This window comes from Onychomys torridus, unplaced genomic scaffold, assembly GCF_903995425.1.
Source record: "Onychomys torridus unplaced genomic scaffold, mOncTor1.1, whole genome shotgun sequence".
NCBI lineage: Eukaryota > Metazoa > Chordata > Mammalia > Rodentia > Cricetidae > Onychomys > Onychomys torridus.
The window spans coordinates 259106-268611 of NW_023411978.1; the positions used below are offsets into that span (position 1 = coordinate 259106).

Genomic DNA, 9506 nt, shown 5'->3' on the forward strand with positions numbered 1-9506 from the left:
TGCTTGCTAGGCAAGTGCTCTACCACTGAGCTAAATCCCCAACCCGTGTTGTCGTTTCTAAGAGGCCATCAATTAGCACATGGAGTATCCTCAGAAACTGAATTATTCATTATGGCCAATTTGAATACAGTATGTTGATACACATCATACCGTATGCTATAGTTGACCACACATTCTCCTTCCTTGTGTCACAGAAATCACCATTGGTCTAGGAACACAGAAATAAAGATCAGATAGAAGAAAAAGACTAGCATTACAAGAAATATTTATACGGAGGAGGACATGACATGTGCATGCCATAAAGCATGACCTTGGGACACATAGGCATTTCTGCAATGGCACTCTAGAGGCATGCTAAGCAGAGGATTTGGAGGGGAACACACAGAGGGTTGATGTTCCACAGTCTCAAGTCCTCTTTTCTCCAGTCTGTTGTCAGCATGTCAGACATCTTATATGCCCTCCATGGCAGTAATCATATTTCCAAGAAGCCAGTTTGCTGATGGAGCCTACTACTAGACTTTGCTTATTAGAAGCAAATAAGCAGAATATAACATAAGAGATATTTGACAGAGAACACATAGATGTTCCCAAATGTAAGCAACTACTTGACATCTGTCCATGTCTATGAATATGTGCTTGCAATTGCTCCTTTTCCACACATAATTTCAGAATGCTTAAATAAAACCCAAGCATATATTGAGTGTCAATGTGTTTCTTTTTATCACAACACATATTGAATGTGAACAATGCTGAGGAGTCTCCTGTAAATAAAACCTCAAGCTGGGCGGTGGTGGCACATGACTTTAATCTCAGCACTTGGGAGGCAGTGACAGGCAGATCTTAGTGACTTAGAGGCCAGGCTGGTCTACAGAGCGAGATCCAGGAAGGGCGCAAAGCTACACAGAGAAATCCTGTCTTGAAACACCAAAAAATAAAATAAAATAAAATAAAACTTCAAAATTCCATTAAATTACATTTTATCATCTCTCTTCTTGAAAATCAGGTTTTTCTAACTAATTTTTACATTATTATGATCTTCAAAGCAGTCCCTGAGCCGTTAATATAGCTATTAATTTATTCATCAACATCATGTGCTGTTCATATCAAAATCACAGCTAACACAACTAATAAACTTGAAGGCAGACTTGATGATTGTAACACCTCCTTCAAATGGAAACACTTTTTAGTACTTAGCGAACCATAGGGTATTAAATACTTGTTTCCCACAGACATGACTGAATATTTCATTCTTAATTAATAGAATCATATATCATTTAAATGAGGAAAAATAATTCCCAATATATTATCCTATCCACCACATAAGGCTAAGAAATAGTGGACTCAGAGAAAGTCCTTCTTTGGCAACATCTCCGAAGGCATGTCTTTTCTAACTGTTTTCTATATATCTATCTTTATAGCCACAAGCAACTTTAGTTGTAACTCTCCTAAACCTACATCATCTTACAGCACTATTACAAAAGTCCACACCTGCACAAAATTCTATGTACTTATAATATCTTGTCTTAGGCCACCTGATAAAACCACACAACTTATCCTTTTTCCTGGACTCAGAAAGAATGATACTCAATGCTAAGACACAATTCATAATCACAAGGAACAGGATTCCTCCTGTGGAAAGAGATACTTCTAAGAAGGATATCAAAATTTTTTAAAAAAAATAATATTTAGAAAATATGAACACCATCCAAAAATATAATCCAAAGTAAAGAAACAACCAAACAAGGGTAGCAGCATGACAACACATATCTTTATACCAGCACATATTGGAAATTCTCTGAACTTGCCCCACTAAGCAGAAAAGCTTAGGAGAAATGATGGATGCTAAGACAGACAGAACCTTTTTTTTCCCCCAAACAATGACATTGTGAAGCCTTTCATTTCCAGAAGGTCAAAGATAAAAATGTTCTTTTATCCTCAACACATTCTGTACACTGTATCATATAGGTCTGACTATATTTGTGTATTTATGAAAAAATAAATTCAATAATAAGAAGTATTACTTTTGGAATATCTTGGAGCAGAAATGGTAATGCAGGAGGAAAAATAAAGAAGAGTGGAGTTATATAAATACAGCACACATGTGAGAAATGGTCAATTACCTCAAAGATGTATACACATATATTAATATCTCTAAATGTGTGTCAGAAAGACGCACATCTACCTACACAAACAAAAACACTTATACATACATGAAAGTAATTGATATGGTTCAAAACCTGTTTGGGAGATAATGTGAAATTACCCACCTTAAACTATGAAGGGGAAATCAGAATTTTCTCTCAGGTGACAGTAGGGAGTTATTTGTTTAACTTCTTGACCAAGGGAGCTCCCATAGTCTGCCACAGGTAATTCAAAAACCATTTCCATAAAAAGGTTACACTTCCTAATATGGTGTTGATAAGCTGTTACTGAACTTCCAACATACTTAAGTCATCACAAAACAGATATCCACATGGTACCTCATTAGAAGAATCCGTGGGAGTGACTACATGGAACAGGAATGGAAACTGTTCTGCATGTAACTCCAGCAAGAACAAAATGCCCATGCTCATGAGCTGTATGTCATAAAACAGCACATGTAGAGTGGTCCTCTATGGTTTTCTACTTTTGCCATAGTAGCCTATATAAAACAGGAGTGATCAATTGCTTGAAAGGATTACAATTAATTCCATGAGGGAATTAAAGGCTCTTCATTCATAAAAGGACCAAGAACATGAGAGTAGAATTGTTAGAGAACTATGAAAATTATTTCTCAAATTCCACTGGAGTCAAGTTGAAATAAAGTAAGTCCTGAAGACATAGTGATAAGCTGATAGGTCTGGTTATCACTTGACCCTCATCAGAGAAATTCCATCTCATATTACTTGGGAATTAGCACAATAATATGCAGGGGACTCTATCTATATACCATTAGAGGCTTTGGATAAATATATTATGATGGTTAATGCCTTTATTGTATAGCTGAACTAAAGCCTCCTGTATTTGTGTTGAAAAGGTACCCAAAATATTCTAACAGATTCTGAGCTGGGGGATGACCATGTTTTACAATCTCAATTTTCCTATCTGTCAGAGAAATTCAGAACGTGAGTTTTTACACACAAGATAAGGCATTCACACGTACTAAACATATGAAAATACCAGATACAAGAAGAACGTAATCTGGGCTCTTAATTACTCTCAAGGGAAGCATGTAATACCTCACTGTCACTAGAAATAAATACCTGATTTCCAACAAAGTTTATGTCTTCTCTAACATCATAGAGAGGAATGGGCTGACAGAGGTAAAAAAAAAAAAAAAAAACATAACCATGACCAAGATTTCCTAAGAGTCAAAAGGAATTGACAATGCCCACCACATTCTAAAGTTGTACCTCTGAGTCTCTAAATGACAAATAGATTATAAGAAGTAAATTTTATGTGTTATTCTTTATTGTCCACCCAGAGCCTATAGTGACAGAAAGGCTAGTGTCTGGAACAGTTACTGCTTGATATTTTCAGCGAATCTAGGTCACTGATTAAAGTGACAATACCATAGCCATTCCCATAGTGGATCTCACCCGGAGAGGAAAGAGCAGAACTCTCTTTTTGTGTGCCAGTTAGTAAACCCTGAATTGGATTATTTTCTTTGTTTGTAATGCAGCACTTTTAGACTGAGACTGGGATGTCACATCTTTAAATAGAAGCTGTATCTTGAGAAGCAGGATCCTACTTGCTGCACAGGTGATAGAAACGGGAGACTCAAAGCTCTGCTCCTAGAAATCAAACGGTCCTAACTTTGCTAAACTGCATGGGCTCTATCTCCTGTAGTTGTCAGGAGCAGTCTGCCTTTTCTGGGCCAATAGAGAGTCGGGCTTTGGTTATACCCAGGACCAGTCGTGTCCTGGATTATAGCCTAAGCCTGATTGGTAAGAAGACACATCTAGGACACTTTTATTAGCACTCCTTGCCACTGATTGAAGGACTGTGTGCATTCAAATTGAGCCCAAGATGAGAACCAATAAGGATAATCAACTCAGTTCCAGCTAAGGAGGCAAATTTTGTGGTAACCTTGGAGATTTCCATCAGAGAGGCTGATTCATTTCTCCTTCCCTCCCACTTAAATGTCCATGTCCTTCCACTGAAGCAGCGAAATTGAAAGTGTGAAAGTGAAAAAACATTTAATTTACTCTGGTCTCCAATTCCAATTATCATAAAAAAAACAGCCTGTGCCTGTGCCAACTAGGAGGTTGTATTCATTGCTTGGGCTCAATTTCTGGCTACATACAAGCAATCCTCCCTTTCTGCTTGCTGCTGACTGTAATTCTGTGTAGTGGATTGCAGCTTGCTGGTGACAGTTTCCAATATGTCATGTCATTTCCTCTATTGCAATGAGAGATTCATGAATTATACAACTCCAATAAATACGTTTCTAGATATCTATCTATATCTATCTACCTATCTATCTATCTATCTATCTATCTATCTATCTATCTCTATCTATCTATCTATATATATATATATGTGTATGTATATATATATATATATTCATATATATGTGTATATATATACATATATACATATGAATGATTGAAATAATATGCTACTTTTGTAAAGAGTAATGGTACATTTCACCATATTCCAAACACAACCAATTTGGATATGGTATCTTACTGTGTCCTAATGATGATGTAATATTTTGAGGAGTTAGTATTATAGTGTAATACTCATAATCCTTAAATAATATTTAAACTTTCTCCTTTGTATGTATGCATTTATGTGTGGTTCCACATATATCTGCATTCATGTAGCATTCATTTTGGATTCAAAGTCCCATAAATTCTCACAAAATATTTTGTTCATTATTCATATACAAATAGAGATATTTTGAAGATATTTAACAATTCTTTGCATTTCCCCCAGTAGAATTCTGCTTTAATACTTATTATCAGTACTCCGTCCTTAGTTCATATAGTTACTCTCTTTTGGGTGACATCTGATTTCAGGGAAAGCACTGTGTTTTCTTTTCTATAAGACTATCAGAACACGGACAGACTAGCAAAGCTAGCATACATGCAAAATTCTGCCTTTTCCTCTTCATCAGCACATTAAATAGTACAGGGCACTCTGAAAATATTTGTTTGATGATCCTTCTTCAGCATGTTGTAGCACATTGGTATGCTTCATAATGAAACAATTTTGTTTGCAACCTCACCTGTCAAAAGGGTGCTAAAAATCCATCAAATATCACTTGCATACACAGGCGTATTAGCAATGTTAGATTGACATTGTGTTTCACACAAGGGGTGAATATGCCAAACGTAATAACCCTGCTGGCCAGGAAAACACCACGATATTACTCACATGACATATGCATCATGTTTTTCATTGGATGATGATGTTTGTATGCCTGACTTTTCATATCCATATTTTGGAATTGGAAACCAAGAAATCATCTTTCCAAGTAGCCAGAGAGCTGAGGGACTCCTCTACTAGCTATGCTAATAAGAAGCAAGTGAGCAATATAAAACATAAAAGATATTTGTCAAAAACACACAGATGTTCCCTAGTGTAAGGACCTACTCTTAATCTTTGCATTTTTAAGAATCAGTGCTTGTACTCACTCAGATTCAACATTTGATTTCAGAATGATTAAATAAAAACTAAGCATAAATCAAGTGCATCTGTTTTTTTAATCAAAAGAAATACTACAAGTGATCAATGCTGAAGAGTCTCCTGTAAATAAAACTTATAAATTTCTTTAACTTACATTCTACCATCATTCTTCTTGAAAAACTGTTTTTATACTAATTTTACATTGTTTTGTTCTTTGAAACAGTCTCCAGAACCATTAATATAGATATTATTTTGCTCATTGCCATCATGTGCTGTTCATATCAAAATCACAGCTAACACAATGAAAAACATCATAGCAGGCTTAATGAATAATCCACCACCTTCAAATGTCAGAACTTGTCAGGCCTTAGAATATCCTAAGGTATTATATCCTTGTTTCCCACAGACATGATTGAATATTTCAATTTTTTAGATTAAAAGAAACATATATCATTGAAATGAGGAAAAATAATTCCCAATGTATTAACCTAGCCTGATACAAAAGGCTAAAAAATAGTGAACCTAGAGGCAGTCCTTCTTTGGAAATATCTCTGAAGGCATGCCATTTCAAACAGTTTTCTCTATATCTATCCTTATACCCACAGGCAACTTCAGTTATAACTCTCAAAAAATGACAACATTTTATAGCACTTTTATGAAATTCCACACCTGCAGAAACAGCTATGTATTTACAATATGATGTCTATGGCAACCTGATAAATCCACACAACTCAAAATTTTCTTGGGGATAAAAGACAAATATTTATTGAGAACAAATCTGAACAACTGGTTTTACATTCTAAGCCACAAGAAAATAGCAAAGCTACAAAGACGAGACAAAAACTGAAAAAAGCAGCTTACTGTCTTTCACTTTAACTTGATAACACTTAGATGACCCAGGTCCTCTCTCTTGGCCTGTTTCTCCAAGTACATTTTCGAGTTTACAGCTCACCAATGATTCTGGGTTAAAACCAACTTTCTCCTGAGCATCAGAGGTTGAAGCTTTCAGATGAGCTCTCTCTCCAACTTCTCTGGGGTTCCTGGGAGATGAGGCAGAGGTGCAAATGTAAAAGTCTGGCAAGTTTCTTTCCTGAGGGGAACCATTTCTCACTGCTGACAGTGACAGTGGAAAATTTAAGATGTGCTACTCACTCCAAGGACTGATGCATGCGTGCAGCCTGGAGTATGTTCACTGGTCCTTTCCCTAGGTCCTTTACTATGAAGTGGCGAGACAAGCTTCTCTTTCTGCTCTTTCAGGGAGCTTTTCAGGGAGCTGAGGCTATGTCTCAGCTTCATGCAGAACCATCAGCCTGGAGAGAGACTTTCTTGGCTCACCATTGTCAAGGATACTGTTGTGAAGTGTGAGAGGTAGTGGGATGAGCACCAGGCATGGGGTCAGTGGAATCTACTGTGGACTTTCTGTGGAACCACATCTCTGTGTACTTTGACCCAGTCATTTAACTTCGGATTCATTTCATCTGCTGGAAAACCAAGGGTTAATTTAAAACATCCTTCAGGGAGGCGTGGGTGAGAGGATCACTTTAAGTTTGAAGGCAGCCTGGTCCAAGAATGCAGCCAGTTCCAAACCAGTCAGGGCTACACAGTGAGACCCGGTCTCAAAACAATACACATAACAAAAGCAAGCTCCACCAAAGAAAATCCAACAAAAACCACTTTTTGTATCTTTACCAGCAAAACTGCCTGGGCTCCATGCTCCTACAGAAATATGGCTTCTGAGCTACAAGCTGTCACAAAGAAGAAAGTTTTTTATGCTTTGAGAGGCCATTGGCCACCTTTAGAGCTGATTCAGATTACACACTTCCAGCAACACTGTGTTCACAAATTTTCATACCACATAAAAGCAGCAAATGAAAAGAGCCCAGCAAAGAGCTGCACAAGATAGCCAGAGCTAGTCGACTACATTTTTGATTCAATAAACACTTGGTTGAAAGCTATCACATGTTGGGCCCTGTACCTAGGGTTGAGGCATAAAGTTGAGCAAGGAAGGCCAAAGGCAAAAATCTTCTAAGCGACAAGGACGAAGAGGGAGATAGTAAACAGTACAGAGCAGGACAGGGTGTTCACAAAAGTACCAAAACTATGGAAACAGGAGAAAAAAGGGGGGGCGGGTCACATATCTGTAAGCTACAGTTCTGAATAGTCCTTTTCTAACAGGCTGAAAAGGAGCACACGTGGTTTTAGAAGGCATAGAGAGAATGTCTCTGTTAAGTTTTAGAAATATCTCCTTTCAAAAAGAGAAAAATGGTTTAAAAAAAAAAGTTTTGGCACTTAAGAGGGGTAAGTTGGCTGTGTGTTCACCCAGGCAGGCAGACACACATTCAGTGCCCCGCCACGCCTGTGAGGTGACCTGCCACGGAATTTTGAACTGCTTTGGGACACTGGGCAAACACGTGTCCTCCCTTGCCACAGAGGTTGCAAATGATGATCTTCCTGCAGTAAGGACTCTTGTGCCCCTCTTCCCCACACCTGTAACACCTGTCCTGCGTGCAGGTGCCGGTCATATGGGTCTGAGAACCACATTTAAAGCACGTCTTGGGCTGCCCCTTGTACCAACTGTAGCCCCTCTCTGTTCCCAAGAAGAAGGAGCCAGGCAGGTGCCTCACTCCTCCCTCCCCCTGGCGCAGCTCAATCTCACACTTGTACTCCCCAGTCCAGATCCCAAACCTGTCAGTCACTTTCATTGGCAAGGCCAGCACATCACAGTGGCGCTTGAGCCAGGTCACGATATCCTCCACATCCACGGTCTCATTCTGGAAGAGGATGAATATGGTCTTCAAGCTGGACCTGCTCTGTCCCAACACCACAAAGTTCTCCCAGCAGTCGTCCTTCTCCCGCTTTTCCTCATAGACGCGGAGAAACAGGGCTAGCTTATCTGCGGATCTGAAGCTCACATCAAACTGGCGGCTGCCAGGGATCTGGATGACAGCACAGATGTCCCCAGGGTCCATGCCAAGGGAGCGCAGGATGAGCGCGCCCACCACGAAATCGCGGGTCGGACAGGCACTTTCTTCTCCCTGGAAACAGATGCGCACAAGGAAGCGGCCCTTACCCGGCCTGGAGGCTGGAGGCTCATCCTGGAGTGGTCGCTCTGTAATTGCGTCTTTGATTGTGACAGGCCTGGGAGGGGACGCCATGGCCGCTGCTGCCGCCGCCGCCGCCGCTGCCACCTCGGCCATCTTCCTTTGACTGGCATCTCCGGCTCCCTCCATCCTGCAAGCATCTGCAGCGTAGACACCATGGTCTCTGCTGAAGACCCTTGGGTCCCAGGGGCCGGCAGGTGGGAAGTGACCGAGGCCAGCAGGTGGGAGTTGACTGATGCCAGCAGCTGGGAAGTGACTGCGGCCGGCAGGTGTGAAGAAGCCTGGGTTTGGTGTGGCCAGGCCTGCCGGGCTGCCCAGTCTGCCACCCGCACCTGCGCCCCTTTCTTCTCCCCGCCACTGCTCACGGAAGTCGTGCTTCTTCTCAGCCAGGTTCTTCACCACCTGAGCCCAGCCCATCTTCTTGCCTGTGCCCTGGGCTTCCTCAGTCTGGTTCATAGGCTGCTGGGCGAGCAGGATCTGCAGCTGGCTCTGCTGTACATCCTCCTCTGCTCTGCCACCTGTCGCCATGTTGCCTCTTTCCCAGACGAGAAAATTGTTTTTTTTTAAACTATTTTTTTACATTGCTGTGTTCTTAGAAATAGTCCCCTGAACCATTAATATAGTTATTATTTTACTCATCATCATCATTACGATCGTCTATTAATATCAAAATCACAGGTAACACAACTGAAAACATCAAGTCAGACTTGATGATCATACCACTGCATTCAAATATATAGCTTATCAGGACTTAGAATATCCTAGAGCATTATATCCTTGTTTCCCTCATAC

General features: G+C 40.0%; 1 protein-coding gene across 1 annotated transcript; it reads right to left on the reverse strand.

Annotated features, from left to right (window-relative positions):
- Positions 1 to 6342: 6342 nt before the first annotated feature.
- On the reverse strand, positions 6343 to 9243 carry LOC118575439 (zinc finger CCHC domain-containing protein 3-like). Its single transcript, XM_036176000.1, has one exon. It carries the CDS (start codon positions 9240 to 9242, stop codon positions 7953 to 7955), a length of 1290 nt encoding a protein of 429 aa, XP_036031893.1. The 5' UTR covers position 9243; the 3' UTR covers positions 6343 to 7952.
- Between the last annotated feature and the right edge of the window lie 263 nt (positions 9244 to 9506).